Below are 22,220 nucleotides of genomic sequence, written 5' to 3'. Positions count from 1 at the left end.
TTTTTCTCAAATCGTAGCTCTTGAACCGTAATCGCATCGTGAGCTCCCCAAATATTCCCACCTCTAATATCTATATATATGTACATACGTTATACATTATATTTAATAAATACAATTAATAATTTATATATATATATATATATATATATATCTATATATATATATATATATATATACATACATATATATATATATATCTGCACCACGGTGGAAGAGGGGTTAGTGCGTCTGCCTCACAATACGAAGGTCCTGAGTAGTCCTGGTTTCAATCCCAAGCTAGGGATCTTTCTGTGTGGAGTTTGCATGTTCTCCCCGTGTCTGCGTGGGTTCTACTCCGGCTTCCTCCCACCTCCAAAGACATGCACCTGGGGATAGGTTGATTGGCAACACTAAATGGTCCCTAGTGTGTGAATGTGAGTGTAAATGTTGTCTGTCTATCTGTGTTGGCCCTGTGATGAGGTGGCGACTTGTCCAGGGTGAACCCCGCCTTCCGCCCGATTGTAGCTGAGATAGGCACCAGCGCCCCTCACGACCCCAAAGGGAATAAGCGGTAGAGAATGGATGGATGTGTGGACAATTAATAAATATTAGCATTGAATATAAAGAGTAGTTTGACTCCTAACTTGTTTACCTTTGTGACAACTTCCTGTCATCCATCAGAAATATCAGGCAGCTAAGATGTGCTAAAGATGGATAAGTGAGGAGAGTGTTTTGCATTCTGTCCGAGCATGCTTTTCAACTGATTTAAATGGCTGTAATTTAAAATGTTTTATGGTGGTGGGACATTTTGTTTCTAATATCCAGAAAGTGGAGTGAGCAGGTTGTTCTATGTGTGACCATTTTTCCTACGTCATGACTAGGGGAGGTTGTTTGAATTTAGTCATTTAAGTAAACGCTGTGTATGTAGATGGTAACTGCAGTCTTGTACTGTACTGCTGCACATCTTGTACACGGTCTTCGGATCAAAAGGTGGGAGGTTCATCGTTTTCTTCCTGTTCCATTAATAACCTGCCCGAAATTATCATGTCATATTTGACACGCCATCAACACGTTGACATGCATTTTGTACACATTCATATTTTTGTTGCTTTAGAAATGAATGAGAATGGAATAGTTGTTATCGTTCAAATGAATATTGGAGCTATTAGTTATATTTGAACTCGGAATGATATTTATACATAAGAACAATGAAGAGAGCAGTTTTAGAGCTCATTTTGTCCCACATGGAAGACAAATGCTGACGTGATGACACACTTTATATTTACTTCTACTCCCACTTTACTGTCATTGGAACAACAATACTTTGATTTGAGCATTAAGAAGTAGAAAAGATGATTGTCTCGTGTCACAATGAGTTGGAAATACTCTGACTTATTGCGTCCCTCAAAATACACCTTTTCCTCATTTGCGTAAAGGTTCTCCAGTCCACAGGAAAGAGGAAGTGCTCGTTACAGCACGCCAACCTGCAGAAAGTCCTACGACTTATTTAGCGGGCCCACGCCATAATGGCCGCAATTAAAAGACTAACGATGAACGGCAGCCCAATTTCCATATGTCTATTATGCCTCCTCCAATTACCTGCGCTTAATGAGAAGTCTGCACACGCCTCCCATCCCCCGCCCTGACATGGAAGAAGAAAGGTGTGTGTGTGTGTGTGTGTGTGTGTGTGTGTGTGTGTGTGTGTCTGTGTGTGTGTGTGTATGTGTGTGTGTGTGTCTGTGTCTGTGTCTGTGTCTGTGTGTGTGTGCGTGTGTGTGAATAATAATAAGAAAAGGTCTCTTTGCTTTGGATTTGTCCTGAAGCAGCGCCCCGGGCCTCCAGTCCTCCGGCGGCTGAGAACAGATGAGCGTGTCCGTCAGCCTGGTGGCTAAATATTCCTCTTATTTACACACTAAACATTCAAGCAGCACTCGTGCGCGCTCACGCAACTTGTTGATGCCGTCGCTCTCTCGCTCGGACAAAAAAACACAATCTTGATCCTACAAATGAAACTTTTGCAAATGTCAACGTCTCCCCAAACTTGTCTTATTGTCATTGTGTTATTAACCTGTAATTAACATCTTATTATACATATTATGTTGTTATCTGTAATTAACATCTTATTGTACATAACCACACCCCCCCTTGACAACATCTCCCCAAACGTGTCTTATTCCGTTGAAAACACGTTTGTCATTGTGTTATTAACCTGTAATTAACATCTTATTATACACATTACGTTATCAACCTGTAGTTACATCTTATTATACACACAATTATGTTATTAACGCTATAATGGCTAATGATAGCATGCGAAAGTTTTATGCTAGCTTCTTAGCAATTTTCGTACATTTGAACCTGAAAATCACGGCTTTCGATACTTGCCGCCATCTTGCAAGTATGCAAACTGTTAAAGCAGTTAACATTAGCATGCTAATACTTTTTTCTAGCTTTTTAGCTTGAGGGTCACAACACAGATAGCAGACCCATCAAAATGTCTTAGTTTGCATGCACTGCATTGTTTGCTCTATCATCTTCTTATTCTTCTTTTTCATCCATAAACATGTGAGTATATATATATATATATATATATATATATATATATATATATATATATATATATATATATATATGTATATGTATGTATATGTATGTATGTATGTGTGTGTGTGTGTGTGTGTGTGTGTGTGTGTGCGTGTGTGTGTGTGTGTGTGTGTGTGTGTGTGTGAGGTGATCCTGCAGGACCATGGGCGTCCTCATCAGTCCATAAACATGTGAACATATATGTGTGTGGTGTTCCTACAGGACCATGGACGTGCTCATCAGTTTGAACAAGGGCAAGTCCTTCATCTCCAGCTCGTACACCATCACTGCCTCCACGTGTGTGAGTGCTTTTGTCTTTTTCTTTCCTTGTTGAAAAGGAGCATGATGACATGTTGGGCTGTTTTTCAGTCCGACGGCCTGGCGGTGGCCCTGGTCTTCCTGGTGCTGCTGGTCCTGGTGGCCCTGGCCCTCATGTGGTGGTTCTGGCCCCTGTGCTGCACTCTGGTGAGTATTCCCGAGGAGCAAAGATGGAAAGTAGCATTTTATGCTAACAGACGCACAGGAGTAGGGATATGTTGTCAAAGTGTTTGAAGGCCACCTTCACCAGTTGACATGTTTGGTGGTCAGCCCCGCCCCCCTCGTCACCTAGCAACAGCCAGTCAGGACGCACTGTGATGGCGCAAAGTCATGTCACAAAAAGATGGCAGCGATTAGCGAGCGACAGATTGCGTGGAAGTGAACAAAATCTTTTGTTAGCGTGGTTGCTACCTGGGGAGCGAGGTGATTAATAATAAGCACTGAGATTGTTTCTGCTTCTTGTCGGATTTACATGTGCCGTCATCTCGTTAGTGTTGGACCACCCATCATCTGCTAATCCTGCCAGCCGCCTTCCAAACTGGAACACTTCAGACCCAACCTACAGTTCTTGGCCACAGCCCATACCTTATATGGGCACTAGCACCACTATATATTGGCGACACCACATACCTTGTATGGCCACAGCACATACCTTATATGGGCATTAGCACCATCATAATATATATTGGCGAAAGCACATATCTTTTATCGTCACAGCACATACCTTATGTGGGCATTAGCACGACCATATATGGGCGAAAGCACATACCTTGTATGGCCACAGCACATACTTTATATGGTCACAGCAGATACATTATATGGGCATTAGCACGACCATAAATGGGTGACAGCACATACCTTTTATGGTCACGCACATAACTTATATGGGCATCAGCACCACCATATATGGGCGAAAATACAAACCTTTTATGGTCACAGCACATAACTTATATGGTCATTAGCACGACCATATATGGGCGAAAGCACATACCTTTTATGGTCAAAGCACATAACTTATATGGGCATTAGCACCACCATATATGGGCGACAGCACATTTTATGGTCACAGCACATACCTTATTTGGGCATTAGCACAACCATATATGGTCGACAGCACATGCTGTATATGGTCGACAGTACATATCTTATATGGTCGACAGTACATACCTTATATGGTCGACAGCACATACGTTATATGGGCATTAGTACGACCATATATGGGCGACAGCACATACTGTATATGGTCACAGCACATACCGTATATAGGCATTAGGACGACTATATATGGGCGACAGCACATACCTAATATGGTCACAGCACATACCTTATATGGGCGACAGCACATACCTTATATGGTCACAGCACATACCTTATATGGTCACAGCACATACCTTATATGGGCAACAGCACATACCTTATATGGTCACAGCACATACCTTATATGGGCGACAGCACATACCGTATTTCCTTGAAATGCCGCACGGCATATATATAGCATGCGCCTGCCCTGAATTACTGCCGGGTCAAACTCGCTTCCCACAAGAATTAGCGCATGCTTAGTATTACCGCCTGGTCAAACTGGTGATGTCACGAGTGACGCTCCCCCTGTCATCATTTTCTAAATGGAGGAGGCTGATTTCAATACTGGTAATTTGAGAATTGCATAAAGGGAAGAAGATTAAGAGCTATTCAGTAGGATTTTAGGTCCAAGCTTACATCACACTCAAATTTTTACTGCATACCTTTGGTAAGTGGTAAGAAGAGGTTTTAAAATAATTAGCACATGCTTACTTTTACCGCATGCCTTTGTTAAGCGCAGGAGTGAGGAGAGGTTTTAAAATAATTAGCGCCCCGGTGGTAATTCAAAGAAATACGGTACCTTATATCAGTGGTCCCCAACCACCGGGCAGCGGCGTGGCCCGATTGGCACCGGGCCGCAGAAGAATTTTTTATTAATTTTTTATTAATTTTTATTTAAAAAAATAATGCATTTTTTTTTTTTTTAATTAAATAAAAAAAACACAATATACACTTACAATTAGTGCACCAACCACAAAAACCTCCCTTTTTCATGACAAAGAAAAAAAAAGAAAAAAAAAAGGGATTGACCGGTCCGCGGATACAAAAAGGTTGGGGACCGCTGCCTTATATGGTCGACAGTACATACCTTATATGGGCGATGGCACATTCATTATATGGGCAATAGCACGACCATATATGGGCGACAACACATACCGAAATGGTCACAGCACATACCTTACATGGGCATTAGCACGACCATATATGGACGACAGCACATACCGTATATGGTCACAGCACATACCTTATATGGGCATTAGCACGACCATATATGGGCGACAGCACATACCGTATATGGTCGACAGTACATATCTTATATGGTCGACAGTCCATACCTTATATGGTCGACAGCACATACATTATATGGGCATTAGTACGACCATATATGGGTGACAGCTCATACTGTATATGGTCACAGCACATACCTTATATGGGTATTAGCACAACCATATATGGGCGACAGCACATACCTTATATGGGTATTAGCACGACCATATATGGGCGACAGCACATACCTTATATGGTTGACAGCACATACCTTAAATGGTCGACAGCACATACCTTATATGGTCGACAGCACATACCTTATATGGGCATTAGCCCGACCATACATGGGCGACAGCACATACCTTATATGGTCAACAGCACATACCTTATATGGTCGACGGTACATACCTTATATGGGCAACAGCACATATAATATATATATGGGAGACAGTGACCATGACAAGATGCTACAAGGTAAGAGAGTAAGACAGGCAGAGAGTGTTTGTGAGAGGTGACCATGTTGGATCTGACTGACATCAGTGGGCTGAAGGTGGTGCTGTGGACACTTGATGGAGGCACCAATAGTGTGTGAAGGTGGTGCTGTGGACAATTGATGAAGGCACCAATAGTGTGTGAACGTGGTGCTGTGGACACTTGATGGAGGCACCAATAGGTACGAGTGCTGTATGGAGGCACCAATAGTGTGTGAAGGTGGTGCTGTGGACACTTGAACAAGGCACCAATAGTGTGTGAAGGTGGTGCTGTGGACACTTGATGGAGATACCAATAGGTACCAGCGTGTGAAGGTGGTGCTGTGGACACTGGATGGGGGCACCAATAGTGTGTGAAGGTGGTGCTGTGGACACTTGATAGAGGCACCAATAGGTACCAGCGTGTGAAGGTGGTGCTGTGGACACTGGATGGGGGCACCAATAGTGTGTGAAGGTGGTGCTGTGGACACTGGATGGGGGCACCAATAGTGTGTGAAGGTGGTGCTCTGGACACTGGATGGAGGCACCAATAGTGTGTGAAGGTGGTGCTGTGTGAGGCTGGCACTTAGTCCCTCCGCCCGCGGGCCCTTTGGAAAACAGTCGCAGCCACTTTAGAAAAATCCACAGCAGATTAGCATTTGGGGCTAAAATGGGGGGGCACAGATGGCGGTCTTTTCCCGGTGTCGGCGCTATTCCCTGTTCTCCTGGGTGGAGAGGCGCGGTAAACACCCTGAGCGCCGGACGTCACCTGGCGTGGAGATGGAAGCATATTCTGGAAAGGCAACAAAGGCATTAAAATGTAAAGCCCTGCAGCATGTCTGGCCAGCAGCATGTTTGTCTTGGTGCAGGAGCTGCTGGCGCCATGTGTGCCTTGTTAATATTTAAACCCCCGCTCTGCCAGCCTTCGCCAGGCGGGATGAGGCACCAGCTCTCGCCGCGTGGCGCCGCGCCAGCCCAGAGGTCACACAAGCTGTGGAGCCGTCATTTCTTTCTTTGTCCTTCATTTGGAAATGAAAGCGCCCTGGGCTCCGATCAAAGGGGCCGCCCTCCGAGATGCGGTGACTTGCGCCTTCAAAATAAAAGTCTGGCGTCACGCGCAGGTGACGTCCAGTCACACCTTTTATTACGACAAAGTGACATTTACTTCATCACAATTGATACTACACATTATATACGCCACATTTGAAATAGTACAACAATATTTGATTCAATACTACACTTTATATACACCACATTTGAAATAGTACTACAATATTTGGTTCAATGCTACACGTTATATACACCACATTTGAAACAGTACTACAACATTTGATTCAATACTACACTTTATATACACCACATTTGAAATAGTACTACAATATTTGATTCAATACTACACTTTATTTAGACTCCTATTTGAAATATTAACTATGAATATTTGATTCAATTATTGATATTTGGGCACCTATCATGTGTCATTTGGTATAATAATTATAATGACACAAGTTACAGTTAGAAACTCCTGGTTGAATGGAGATTGTTTGAAAATTAAATACAGATTTTTATGAGAAAAAAAAAAAAATTAAATATATTTTTATTATATATATGAATTGATTTACCATTGAGTAAAACAATGACTGGTAGCTGAATGTGAAGTTGTATGGCATGTGGATTTTTATATGCATTTTTGTGTGTGTGCGTGTGTGTGTGTGTGTGCGTGCGTGTATATATATGTATATATATGTGTGTATGTATGTATGCATATATATATATATATATATATATATATATATACACACATATACAGACATATATATATACAATTATATATATATAGACATACTGTATATGTACCTCTAAACACATATGTGTGTGTGTGTATATATATATATATATATATATATATATATATATATATATATATATATGATTTGTGATTCAGATGTTATATATTTTGTGTTCCTACCATCCAAGAACAGAAGTTCAGACAAGCATGTTAACGGATCATGGACGTTCCCACGCGGCCCCGCCTCCCTGGCTGGTCATGTGACCGTGATGTCCTGTGGTTTTGCTGTGTGCATGCGTGGTAATCCCATCTGTCCATCAGGTGTTGTATTTCTGCCACAATATGTCCTAAATGTGCAGGTAATTAGTAGGGTGTGATCCCGCATTGGCAGCCATGTTGGATTTGCCTACAAGCGGCGTGTGTGTCAAGCAGAGAGAATTAAGCCTAATTGATTGTTTTTCATCATTCTAATGACGGCATGGCGTGGGAAACAGCTGCTGGCAGCGTGACATTCCTCTTCCTCGTCCCCGCCGCTGCAAAAGCAATTTAGCAAATGCATAAGCGGCCATGACACTTCCTTGCATGACTTATGGGCGGAGCTCCGGAGTCCAGGCTGCGTTCAAAGGCGGAGCACAGAGAGCAATGGCGTGTAGCCTTGCTGGTACCGCCTCAGGACATGCTAACTTCCATAGCGCTGCTATCTGCACACCTTATAATGGGACTTCTTGTTCATTAACACGCCTGGTCTGCCAGAGCATAAAACATGTGGCAGGTCTTTCCAATGTAGTGACCTCCTGACCTCCTTCTGATATTTAGCGAGAACTCAAACATCAGGCCTGAAATGAAAGCATGATTGTGTGTGTGTGTGTGTGTGTGTGTGTGATACTAATGTAGTAAACACATGTGTACTCAGTAGTCCTAATCCATTCATCAGTTTCAATCATGTCATTCATAAAATATCTACATATATGTGTAAAATATGTATATATATATATATTTCATTATTTCATATATTATTTATAACAAATATGACATCCAAAACATGATTTGTATCGATCTCATTTCTAAAGTCTTTTTCAAAAATTTATTTAAAGGACGAACTTTTTCTTTTTAACTTTAGAAGCCTAAATCTCTAGATCAACTTTACATTTATTTATCATTTATAAGTTTGTAATATTGTATTAATATTTTTTAATCGACCTTTTTGTTTAAGGAAAAATGCGAAATATGCAATACTTTACCCAAAAATGTCCACAATTCATAACAGTTTTTTAATGTTTTTATTATGACTAATAATACCAACAAATAATACACAATAATAATACACAACAAACAAACGTGAATTGTATCCATCCCATTTCTAAAAATCATTTTCAGAAAAGTATTTACAGAAATGTTTTACTATAATACACAATAATACTGGAAAACCACAGCAACATTGAGAGCAGCTTACCACAGAGCAAGTGAGAAGACGCACACACACATACACACATAACAGACATGTATTAACAATACAATAACAACATGGCAAACATGATCAATAGTCTCAGTGCTTTCAATTAATTATTGTGTTCACTCAATCACACATTGAAAGAAAAGGACTAGTCATGATCACATCACCACTAGTCATGATCACATGATCACTAGTTATGATCACATCACCACTAGTCATGATCGCATGATCACTAGTTATGATCACATCACCACTAGTCATGATCACATGATAACTAGTCATGATCACATCACCACTAGTCATGATCACTTGATCACTAGTTATGATCACTAGTCATGATCACATCATCACTAGTTATGATCACATCACCACTAGTCATGATCACATGATCACTAGTTATGATCACATCACCACTAGTCATGATCACAAAATTACTAGTCATGATCACATCACCACTAGTCATGATCACTACTTATAATCACATCACCACTAGTCATGATCACATCACCACTAGTCATTCTCACATGATCACTAGTTATGATCACAAGATTACTAGTCATGATCACATCACCACTAGTCATGATCACTACTTATAATCACATCACCACTAGTCATGATCACATCACCACTAGTCATGATCACATGATCACTAGTTATAATCACATCACCACTAGTCACGATCACATCACCACTAGTCATGATCACATGATCACTAGTTATAATCACATCACCACTAGTCATGATCACATGATCACTAGTTATGATCACATCACCACTAGTCATGATCACAAAATTACTAGTCATGATCACATCACCACTAGTCATGATCACTACTTATAATCACATCACCACTAGTCATGATCACATCACCACTAGTCATTCTCACATGATCACTAGTTATGATCACAAGATTACTAGTCATGATCACATCACCACTAGTCATGATCACTACTTATAATCACATCACCACTAGTCATGATCACATCACCACTAGTCATGATCACATGATCACTAGTTATAATCACATCACCACTAGTCACGATCACATCACCACTAGTCATGATCACATGATCACTAGTTATAATCACATCACCACTAGTCATGATCACATCACCACTAGTCATGATCACATGATCACTATTAATGATCACATCACCACTAGTCATCAAATGATCACTAGTTATGATCACATCACCACTAGTCATGATCACGAGTCATGATCACATGATCACTAGTCATGATCACATGTCACCTGTTTGCGGCACTTGTTGTATTATTTGGACTAGTATCTGTTAAAAGTGAGCCCAGACACCCCCCCCCTCCCCCCCCTCTCACACCATCATGTTGGCACTAATGAACTGCTCAGCACTATGAGATGGGGGGGAAGGGGAGCACTGAAGCCCGTCCAATTAATTAAGAGCCAAACGGGACGTTGGCCCCAAAGACTCTCTGTCAACAATCATGTTGGTGCGTGTAGTCCTGCTTTATGACTCATCTGTCACCTGTCACCCCATTTGCTGACATTTTGTTTTCTTCTCTGCAGGTCATCAAAGACCCGCCTCCACCGCCCCCTCCTTCACGCCCCCCACCCCCTGTGAGTACCCAACATAGATATATGACTCTACTCTTCACTTCAGGTGGCCCTCCTTTCACTTCATGTGGCCCCCCTCCTCTCACTTTATGTGGCCCTCCTCCTCTCACTTTATGTGGCCCCCCTCTCACTTCATGTGGCCCTCCTCTCACGTTGTGTGGCCTCCCTCTCACTTCATGTGGCCCTCCTCCTCTCACTTTATGTGCCCCCCCTCTTCTCACTTCACATGCCCTACTCTCACCTCTTGTGGCCCTCCTCCTCTCACTTTATATGGCACCCCTCTCACTTCACGTGGCCCTCCTCCTCTCACTTTAGATGGCACCCCTCTCACCTCATGTGGCCCTCCTCTCACTTCAAGTGGCCGTCCTCCTCTCACTTTATGTGGCCCCCCTCCTCTCACTTTATATGGCCCCCCTCCTCTCACTTCAAGTGGCCGTCCTCCTCTCACTTCATGTGGCCATCTACTCTCACTTCATGTGACCCTCCTCTCACTTCATGTGGCCATCTACTCTCACTTTATGTGGGCCTCCTCTCACTTTATGTGGGCCTCCTCTCACTTCATGTGGCCCCCCTCCTCTCACTTTATGTGGCCCTCCTCCTCTCACTTCATGTGGTCCCCCTCCTCTCACTTTATATGGCCCCCCTCCTCTCACTTCATGTGGCCATCTACTCTCACTTTATGTGGGCCTCCTCTCACTTTATGTGGGCCTCCTCTCACTTCACGTGGCCCCCCTCCTCTCACTTTATGTGGCCCTCCTCCTCTCACTTCATGTGGTCCCCCTCCTCTCACTTCATGTGGTCCCCCTCCTCTCACTTTATATGCCCCCCCTCCTCTCACTTCATGTGGCCCTCTTCCTCTTACTTTATGTAGCCCTCCTCCTCTCATTTCAAGTGGCCTTCCTCCTCTCTCTTTACGTGGCCCTCCTCCTCTCACTTTTTATGGCGCCCCTCTCACTTCACGTGGCCCTCCTCCTCTCACTTTATGTGCCCCCCCTCTTCTCACTTCACATGCCCTACTCTCACCTCTTGTGGCCCTCCTCCTCTCACTTTATATGGCACCCCTCTCACTTCACGTGGCCCTCCTCCTCTCACTTTAGATGGCACCCCTCTCACCTCATGTGGCCCTCCTCTCACTTCAAGTGGCCGTCCTCCTCTCACTTTATGTGGCCCCCCTCCTCTCACTTTATATGGCCCCCCTCCTCTCACTTCAAGTGGCCGTCCTCCTCTCACTTCATGTGGCCATCTACTCTCACTTCATGTGACCCTCCTCCTCTCACTTCATGTGGCCATCTACTCTCACTTTATGTGGGCCTCCTCTCACTTCATGTGGCCCCCCTCCTCTCACTTTATGTGGCCCTCCTCCTCTCACTTCATGTGGTCCCCCTCCTCTCACTTTATATGGCCCCCCTCCTCTCACTTCATGTGGCCATCTACTCTCACTTTATGTGGGCCTCCTCTCACTTTATGTGGGCCTCCTCTCACTTCACGTGGCCCCCCTCCTCTCACTTTATGTGGCCCTCCTCCTCTCACTTCATGTGGTCCCCCTCCTCTCACTTCATGTGGTCCCCCTCCTCTCACTTTATATGGCCCCCCTCCTCTCACTTCACGTGGCCCTCTTCCTCTTACTTTATGTAGCCCTCCTCCTCTCATTTCAAGTGGCCTTCCTCCTCTCTCTTTACGTGGCCCTCCTCCTCTCACTTTTTATGGCGCCCCTCTCACTTCACGTGGCCCTCCTCCTCTCAATTTATGTCGCCCCCCTCCTCTCACTTCACATGCCCTACTCTCCCTTCATGTGGCCCCTACTCTCCCTTCATGTGGCCCCCCTCTCACTTCTTGTGGCCCTCCTCCTCTCACTTTATGTGGCCCCCCTCTCACTTCATATGGCCCTCCTCTCACTTTATGTGGCCCTCCTCCTCTCACTTCATGTGGTCCCCCTCCTCTCTCTTTAAATGGCCCCCTTCCTCTCACTTCACGTGGCCCTCTTCCTCTTACTTTATGTAGCCCTCCTCCTCTCATTTCAAGTGGCCTTCCTCCTCTCACTTCACGTGGCCCTCCTCTCACTTTTTATGACGCCCCTCTCACTTCACGTGGCCCTCCTCCTCTCAATTTATGTCGCCCCCCTCCTCTCACTTCACATGCCCTACTCTCACTTGACGTGGCCCCCCTCTCACTTCTTGTGGCCCTCCTCCTCTCACTTTATGGGGCCCCCCTCCTCTCACTTTATGGGGCCCCCCTCTCACTTCTTGTGGCCCTCCTCTCACTTTATGTGGCCCTCCTCCTCTCACTTTATGTGGCACCCCTCCTCTTACTTCATGTGGCCCTCCTCCTCTCACTTCATGTGGCCCCCCTCTTCTCACTTCACGTGGCCCTCCTCCTCTAACTCCAGGAGCCCGAGCCACTGGCCAAGAAGAAATGGCCGACTGTGGATGCTTCTTACTACGGAGGAAGAGGAGCCGGAGGCATCAAGCGTATGGAGGTGAGTTCACTGCACTTACCTTATATGAGCATTAGCAGCTACCTTATAAGGGGCAACAGCATGGAGGTGAGTTCACAGCAAACACAATAGCTAATGTGGAAGTAGTGTCAAAGCGCTTTGAGTACCTTGAAGGTAGAAAAGCGCTATACAAGTACAACCCATTTATCATTTATTTATTTATTTAGCTGTGTGTATATATATGTGTGTATATATATATATATATATATATATATATATATATATATATATATCCATCCATCCATCCATCCATCCATCCTCCACCGCTTATTCCCTTTGGGGTCGCGTGGGGCGCTGGTGCCTATCTCAGCTACAATCGGGCAGAAGGCGGCGTACACCCTGGACAAGTCGCCACCTCATCGCAGGGCCAACACAGATAGACAGACAACATTCACACTCACATTCCCACACAAGGGACCATTTAGTGTTGCCAATCAACTTATCCCCAGGTGCATGTCTTTGGAGGTGGTAGGGGCCTATCCCCAGGTGCATGTCTTTGGACATGCACCTGGGGATAGGTTGGGGATCGCATATATATACGTGTGTGTGTGTGTGTGTGTGTGTGTGTCTATGTGTGTGTGTATATATATATATATATATATATATATATATATATATATATTAGGGCTGGGCAACAATTAAACATTTTAATCGAAGTTAATCGCACCTTTTCTCTGATTAATCGCGATTAACTGCATTGTATACGCAAAGCCCAATAATGAATTCAAAAGTAGTGTGTAGTGCACCTTTATTGGAATATTCTCCCACATGAACAAAAGCACCAAAACATTTGTTGTGCAAACACAATTCAAATCAGTCCTTGTTAAACAGTAGCAGTTAAATAGCATATTTTATGAAAATCAACTCAAAAAATGTAAATACAAAATTTAAGCTTATTACTACCACTGGCAGGGTATTTAAGTTATCCTGTTTGTTATGGAAAATAAATATAATCTACATACAAATCTCTGAGCCACAATCATAACATCCGAACAGGGAATTTCTGAGGTAACAGCAGGAACATTTTTTTTATCAGGGATCTTATGTTTAAAAAACCTATATTATAGGTAGTGGGCTGTTTTAGGGAATTTTTGATTGAATTATCCGTAGTAGCAATATTAATAATGTTGTGTTTATTCTGCGTAGTGCACTTAAAATAATTATGACCATATCTAGGAATTGATATGATGGGAATTTTCCGATTGTTTGCTTGGTGCTTTGATAAACTGAACGCATCATATACATGGTACTACATTGTGATGTTATGAGCCAGGGAAAAAAAGAACTACCCTACCCAGCATGCAACAGAAGTGACGAGCATGCGCGGTAGCCCGGTATAGGTTGTGTCGCCATGACGGCATCTTGTATGTTGTGATATGCACACTCTGAAAGTAAACATTAAGAACTTAGCCAACAGTCCTCGTCTGCATTATTCATAAATAGACGGACAACACATATACTCCGCTGCGTCACAGGCCGCTGGATGTAGCCGGCAAAGTATTCCCATGCTAGCTAGCCGGTCTAGCAAGCACGCGTCATTCAGTCCAAAACGGCCCGATCTATCCACATCCAGAATTGTTTGGCGGTCGTAAGTGATCCCGGAGAGACCACGCTGTAAGCCAGCCATGAAATTTGCAGAATTGTCCGGTACTTTTGCCAAATGTTCCATCTTTACCAACAGGCCCTCCACGCCGAAGCCCGTCTGGGCACCACCATCTTTATAAGAAAAGGCGTTAACAAAATAAAAGCATGTAAACAACATACGCAAATGTGCGATAAAATAATTGTCGGCGTTAATAGATTGATGAGTTAACTCGTAATTAACGCATTAATTTGCCCACCCCTAATATATATATATATATATGTGTGTGTGTGTGTGTATATATGTATATGTATTTATGTATATATATATATGTATTTATGTATATATATATATGTATTTATATATATGTATGTTAATGTGTATATATATATGTATTTATATATATGTATGTATGTATATATATGTATTTATATATGTATGTATATGTATATACGTGTATATATATATATATATATATATATATGTGTGTATGTATGTGTCATACATATATACATATATATATATATATATATATATATATATATATATATATATATATATATATATATATATATTTATATGTATGTATGTATGTATGTATATGTATTTATTATAACTGCATACTAAGAGTATGTCCTACCTTGTTAAGTCACATGTGGAGAGAGTTTTTGTCAATTTTCCCATCATGCCTTGCAATGGATTCCACTGGTTTGTTGGGTTGTGTGTTGACTTTTTGTGTTGGTTGATATTTAAAAAATTTTTTCCTGGCACCATGACTAGGGAAGGTTGTTTGGACTGGGTCATGCAAAGAAAAGCACAGTACATTCAGCCAGCATTACTCCCGTTGTCCACATGATTCTTTCCCAGCTGTTCCCCTTATTATCGCTAATGCTAGCATGCTCATGTTTTATGCAAGCTTTTTAGCCAATTTCATATGTTTGAACCTAAGAATAATGAATTTTGATACTTTCCGCGATCTTGCAAATATGCTAACTGTTCCTGCTGTAACAGGCTGACGTTAACATGCTAACATTTTATGCTAGCCTTTTTAACACATGTTGCATGTTTAACCCTATAAATCATAGATTTTGATACATCCTGACTTGTGCCTTAAACCGAAATAGAAACCGTCCATAGCGTTACTACTCGTACAGAGTCTTAATTTATCAGTCCAAGCAGCCATTTTGAGTTTTATAATATAACTAAAACAATTCTTACTCATTAAACTGTCCCATGCGTGATGTCTGTAGGAGTGTCATTAGCATCAGCTAATATGCTAACACGTTTACGAGCATCTGTGTTAGTATTACTAACTTACGATGGCATTTTTTTTGTATTGTTAAAGAAATTCCTCATTAAACTCAGCAAAACGTCACTGTGGAGTTATTGAGTCTGTTTAGCTGATTGGAGAGCTAGCTTTCGCAGCTAGTGGGTCCATGACCATGACTTCTGTTTTGTTTGATCAGCTGTTTTACTGCCGTGTCACAGACACCAATGAAGGTATGTAAATAAAAATGTCCAAAATCTGGTATATATCGGCGGCTTTTGGTCCTGTACAATACCCCATGTATACACACATAGCGGTGAAGGTGTGGGGTGGTCCATGTGTTTTGTCTATAAGCCTAAACATCACTCTACTTGTTACCCCAACGTGAAATGAAGTGTTTTTGTAGAAGAGGGAAGTGATTTTCAGAACATCTTTGGGTGTCAGGACCAAGTATTGTTTTATGTTGTTTATTGTAGCTGAGATAGGCGCCAGCGCCCCCCGTTACCCCGAAAGGGAATAAGCGGTAGAAAATGGATGGATGGATGGATGGATGTTTATGTTAGGGCGAGAAAACACATTCCAATGGTTTGTCTGCTCCAGTTGTCCATTCCAGCTCGCATATTTTCGCCTTGCAGAGTGGAAAGCTTCTCCGAGAAGTTATCCAATTTGTGGTTGTTCAGGCGGTGCATCAAACACCTGGCACACCATAGTGCCGTGCGTGCCTCCAAGTTGTAGTGAAAAGGCGTAGGGGAAGGAATCATGTGTGGGCCTGAAGCAGGTCAAGAAAAAAAGTGCTGATGTTGGCCTTTTCCCCGGCGCCAGAAGTTAGCCCAGTTCCTCGTCTCTGCATTGACGAGTCTGACGTGACAGGCTGTCTTTGGTGGTCGGGTCCCGACCGCGTCATGACATGGCCGCCATCAAAGATTGAAGCTGACATGGCTTGTCATCTCCTCCTCTGAGGGAGGGTTCTTCCCCTCTTCTCCTTGATTGTTGCTGTCACCTGATCCCCAACAAGGTGTGTCCACGTCCACCTGTCGCCACATTCCACACCTCCAACACGGGGAATCTTTTATTCATGAGGAGATGGCTCCTCTTGATGTTGTGTACATGAACCTACTACTGTCTCATTAGTCAGTGCTCTCCTGCTGCACACCTTCAACATGTGACACCTTCATCATGGGCCGTATACAAACCACACTCACTACATTTTGGAAGGGGGAAAATAGCTTCTACATATAAGCCGCACTCACTAAATGTTCAAAGGGAAAAACATTTTTCCATAAACAAGCTGCACCCAATAAAGTCAAACAAACAAACAAAAAATCTGTTTATAAGCCGCACCCTCCAAAACCCCCACCCAAAAAACCTTTCCAGATATAACCTGCATCCAATGAATTTTAAAAGGCCAAATTACTTTCCTGCATATAAGCTGCACCGTCAAAATAAAATTAAAATGACAAATATTTCTTTAGAAAAGCTGCAGCCGACGAATCTTAAAATAAATGTTTTTTTTTCCCCATATAGGAGCTGCACCCAATACCTTTGAAAAGAAAACATATTTCTCATGTATAAACCACACTCACTACATTTTAAAAGGAAAAGCAGTTTTCCATATATGAGCCGCACCCAATAAATCAACACAAACAAACAATACCATATACTGTATTTCCTTGAATTGCCGCCGGGACGCTTATTCATTTAAAACCTCTTCTCACTCCAGCGTTTACCAAAGGCATGCGGTAAAGGCAAGCATTCGCTAATTATTTTAAAACCTCCTCTCACTCCGGCACTTACCAAAGGCATGCGCTAAATTTAGGTCTGCGCTTATAAATTTGTGTGTGATGTAAGGATACCATCATGAAAAGCACATTTTTTTAAAAAAGCGTTATTATGGTCTTACCTTTACTTATAAATGAAGTCCATGCGCAGCTCCTTCTGATCAAAAGCCTCGATAAATTGTTTATAGAAGTCTTCCTTATCTTTCTTAAGTTTTAAAAGTCTCTCTGTCTCGATGGAGATCTTCTTTTATTACCTCCTGCTTCGATTTAAAGTCCAGTTTAGAAAACTGTTTTATTTTAGATATGTAATCCTCCATGTTAAAAGTGCAAGCGAGAGGAAAAAAATAAACGATCGCTGATCACTCTTGCTGCTTGTTGTCACTTTTTCTGCAGCCGAGTAGTCGCAAGAAGGATCACTAGCCTCCTCTACCACCACGAGGCGGGAGTCATTTAATGACTCATATTTAACACACGCAGCTACGGTATATTAATAAAACATAGCTGCTTACTGTTCTTTTTAGCATATTCAGTAGCTTGGACCTTAAATCCTACTGAATAGCTCTTAATCTTCTTCCCTTTATGCGATTTCAAATGATTGAAATCAGCCTCCTCCATTTTGAAAATGATGACAGGTGAAGTGTCACTCGTGACGTGACGAGTTTGACCCGGCGGAAATTCTAGGCATATGCTAATTATTTTGCGAAACGAGTTTGACCTGGCGGAGATTGTAGACATGTGCTAATAAGAATAATATTTTGCGAAACGAGTTTGCTCCAGCAGTAATTCTAGGCAGGCGCATACTATATACCCGGCAGCAATTCAAGGAAATATGGTATAAGCCGCCCCCTCAAAAAATAAAAACATTTCCGTATATAAGCCGCACCTAGTGAATTGTAAAAGAAAAAAAAATTGTTTTGCATACAAGCCCATCCATCCATCCATCCATTTTCTACCGCTTATTCCCTTTGGGGTCGCGGGGGGCGCTGTTTCCTAACTCAGCTACAATCGGGCAGAAGGGGGGGGTACACCCTGGACAAGTCGCCACCTCATCGCAGGGCACTCACTGAATTTTAAAAGGTAAAATAGTTTTCCATGTATAAGCCACAGCCAGTAAATCAAAACACACATATCAAAAATTACGTATATAAGCTGCACCCGCTAACTAACAAAAAACTTTTCCATATATAAGCTGCACCCAATACTTATTGAGAGAAAACATATTTCTCATGTATAAACCACGCTCACTACATTTTTGGAAGGGAAAACATGTTTTTCACATATACTAAGCCACACCAACTAAATTTTGAAAAAAACAATTATTTTCCATATATAAGCCGCAGCGGACTATAATCCGCAAGTATATACCTTGTGGAATGACTTATTTACACATAAATATTCTGTAAATGTTTATTTACATGCCTGAATTGTTTCCAAACAGTGTCTGTAAGTGGGCAGTAAAACGGGTGATCAAACAAAACTGAAGTCATGGTCATGGAGCCACCAGCTGCGCAAGCTAGCTCTCCAATCAGCTAAACAGACTCAATAACTCCATGCTGACATTTTGCTGAATTTACTGAGGAATTTGTGAAAGTGAAACAATACAAAAATAATGTTATTGTAACTTAATCATGCTAACAGAGACACTTGTAAACGTGTTAGCGAATGCTAAAAAGGTTAGGTTGATTACATTAGGATAGCAAGTACAAATATGCATGAGCACACTCCTACACACATCACACATGGGATGCTTTAGTGTGTCAGAATAGTTTTAGTTATATTGTAAAACTCACAAACGTTACTTGGAGTAATGAAGGAAAAATCCATATGAGTGGTAACGCTATGGATGGCTAGTAGATGAAACGAGACTTGTACTTCCTGTTCAAAGCTCTAAATGGAAGGAATTATTTATTAATTGGCCAAAAGATGGCGCAATTGCACAAACAATAACACACCTCTTACTGTGGTGTTTTTTTATTTTTTCATTTTTAATAATTGCATTATGGCCATCAGCGAAGAAAAATCCCTAAATTAGCTGCACGGTTTTATAAGCCGCAGGCTTTAAAGAGTAGGAAAAAAATGTTGGCTTAAATGGTCGGGGGAGGGGACGTGCGAGGCAAAAGCATTTGCAGTGTGGAAGTCTCACCTGGCGGTACTATGGTAGCCTGAGGTGTGGCGGTCTCACCTGGCGGTACTATGGTTGCCTGAGGTGTGGCGGTCTCACCTGGCGGTACTATGGTTGCCTGAGGTGTGGCGGTCTCACCTGGCGGTACTATGGTTGCCTGAGGTGTGGCGGTATCACCTGGCGGTACTATGGTTGCCTGAGGTGTGGCGGTCTCACCTGGCGGTACTATGGTTGCAGGTGCGCTGGGGAGAGAAAGGCTCCACAGAGGAAGGGGCCCGCCTGGAGAAAGCCAAGAACGCCGTCATCTCCATCCCCGAGGACGTGGAGGAGCCCATGGTGAAGAGGCCAACCTCCAAGCCCGGCAACAACTACCATCCACCTGAGGACAAGTGGTACACGCCCATCAAGGTAGGTCAACACCTCAGTAGTCTTCTCTTCTTCTACAAGATCCTGAATGTTCTCCTCCTCCAGGGGCGTCTTGATGCTCTGTGGGCTCTGCTGCGACGCCAGTACGACCGAGTGTCCCTCATGCGGCCCACCTCTGCTGACCAGGTAGGTGGGACAAACTACAGACTTGCAATGGAGGGCTGGAGCGCTCCGTAGTCCATCATACCATAGTCCATCATACCCTACTCCATTATACCGTAGTCCATCATCCCGGCTGGGATGTATGTGTGTCGTAGTAGTCCATGGGTGTGTGTTCTGTGTTCAGCGTTGCGGAACATAGCCATTATCCCAAGCTGTCCTCAAATAAGTGATTGTAGAGCCTCTTCCTATCTTCCTGAGATGTCCACACGTGACCCGGCCAGGGGCCCAATTGGAGATAATGATTGTTATGCTTTGCGCCAGTCGTTTGTTCCTGCCCGCAAATGAATCACCAGTTTGCCTTGCTACGCGGAGAGCTTCTCCGAGATTTTATTCATTTTGCGATTCAATTGAGAAATGGGGCCAAAGTCTGAGCGCCCACTGCTCTGCCAGACCCAGGCGTCCTCTGGGCCCCGTCAATGTGTCATAGACCTCTCAGAAGATGACCTTTTGTCACACTTCCAAGTAGACACTCCCAGGACGCCATCATATATCTCACAGGGCTTGAAAATGTATCTATACACTATATTGACAAAAGTATTTGGCCACCTGCCTTTACTCACATATAACCTTGAAGTGCCATCCCATGGAATTGTCCAAAATGTTTTGGTATTCATTCAAAGTTCCCTTCACTGAAACTAAGGGGCCAAGCCCAACTCCTGAAAAACAACCCCACACCATAATTCCTCCTTCATTAAAGGACTACTGAAATGAGATTTTCTTATTTAAACGGGGATAGCAGGTCCATTCTATGTGTCATACTTGATCATTTCGGGATTTTGCCATATTTTTGCTGAAAGGATTTAGTAGAGAACATACACGATAAAGTTTGCAACTTTTGGTGCTGATAAAAAAGCCTTGTCTTTACCGTACGTCGCAGACGATGACGTCACATGGGTGAGGGCTCCTCACTTCCTCACATTGTTTTTAATGGGAGCCTCCAGCAGCAAGAGCTATTTGGACCGAGAAAATGACAATTTCCGCATTAATTTGAGCAAGGATGAAAGATTTGTGGATGATGATATTGATAGCAAAGGACTAAAAAAAAAAAAAAAAAAGTAAAAAAAAAAAAAAAAGCCAATTGCATTGGGCCGGATTCAGATGTTTTTAGACACATTTACTAGGATAATTCTGGGAAATCCCTTATCTTTATATTGTGTTGCTAGTGTTTTAGTGAGATTAAATAGTACCTGATAGTCGGAGGGGTGTGTCCACGGGTGTCTTGAGGCCAGTGTCTGAGGGAAGTCGACGGCGCAAACTCCACAGATCTCCGGTAAGAGGCGACTTTTTAACACAATTTTCTCACCGAAACCTGCCGGTTGACAAGTGGTCGAGAACCATGTTCGCTTGACCGCTCTGATCCATAGTAAAGCTTCACCTCCGGGAATTTTAAACAAGGAATCACCGTGTGTTTGTGTGGTTAAAGGCTAAAGCTTCCCAACTCCATCTTTCTACTTTGACTTCTCCATTATTAATTGAACAAATTGCAAAAGATTCAGCTACACAGATGTCCAGAATACTGTTTAATTGCGCAATGAAAAGAGACGACTTTTAGCCGCAATTAGTGCTGCGCTAATATTTACTGACAGTCCGTGACGTCACGCGCACGTGTCATCATTCCGCGACGTTTTCAACAAGAAACTCCGCGGGAAATTTAAAATTGTAATTTAGTAAACTAAACCAACCGTATTGGCATGTGTTGCAATGTTAATATTTCATCATTGATATATAAACTATCAGACTGCGTGGTCGGTAGTAGTGGGTTTCAGTAGGACTTTAAATTTCACACTCAGCATAATAAAGTCCGAAATGTAGCGTTCTCCTGGCAACCTCCAAAACCAGACTGGTCCATCAGATTGCCAGATG

General features: G+C 42.7%; 1 protein-coding gene across 3 annotated transcripts in view; it reads left to right on the top strand.

Moving 5' to 3' along the window:
• The window catches only part of antxr2a (ANTXR cell adhesion molecule 2a), a 116,319-nt gene that overhangs the window by 42,790 nt on the left and 51,309 nt on the right, over positions 1 to 22,220 (top strand). For all 3 annotated transcript variants that reach the window (XM_061904951.1, XM_061904952.1, XM_061904953.1), the window contains exons 11-16: positions 2,785 to 2,863; positions 2,932 to 3,027; positions 10,479 to 10,529; positions 12,913 to 13,002; positions 20,007 to 20,177; positions 20,241 to 20,321. In XM_061904951.1, coding sequence (XP_061760935.1) covers positions 2,785 to 2,863; positions 2,932 to 3,027; positions 10,479 to 10,529; positions 12,913 to 13,002; positions 20,007 to 20,177; positions 20,241 to 20,321 — 568 coding nt within the window. The remainder of the gene's footprint in view (positions 1 to 2,784; positions 2,864 to 2,931; positions 3,028 to 10,478; positions 10,530 to 12,912; positions 13,003 to 20,006; positions 20,178 to 20,240; positions 20,322 to 22,220) is intronic.

Source organism: Nerophis ophidion, linkage group LG01, assembly GCF_033978795.1.
Source record: "Nerophis ophidion isolate RoL-2023_Sa linkage group LG01, RoL_Noph_v1.0, whole genome shotgun sequence".
In the NCBI taxonomy this organism is placed as follows: domain Eukaryota; kingdom Metazoa; phylum Chordata; class Actinopteri; order Syngnathiformes; family Syngnathidae; genus Nerophis; species Nerophis ophidion.
The sequence above is the reverse complement of the archived record's forward strand: the minus strand, read 5'-3'. Positions and strand labels throughout refer to the sequence as shown.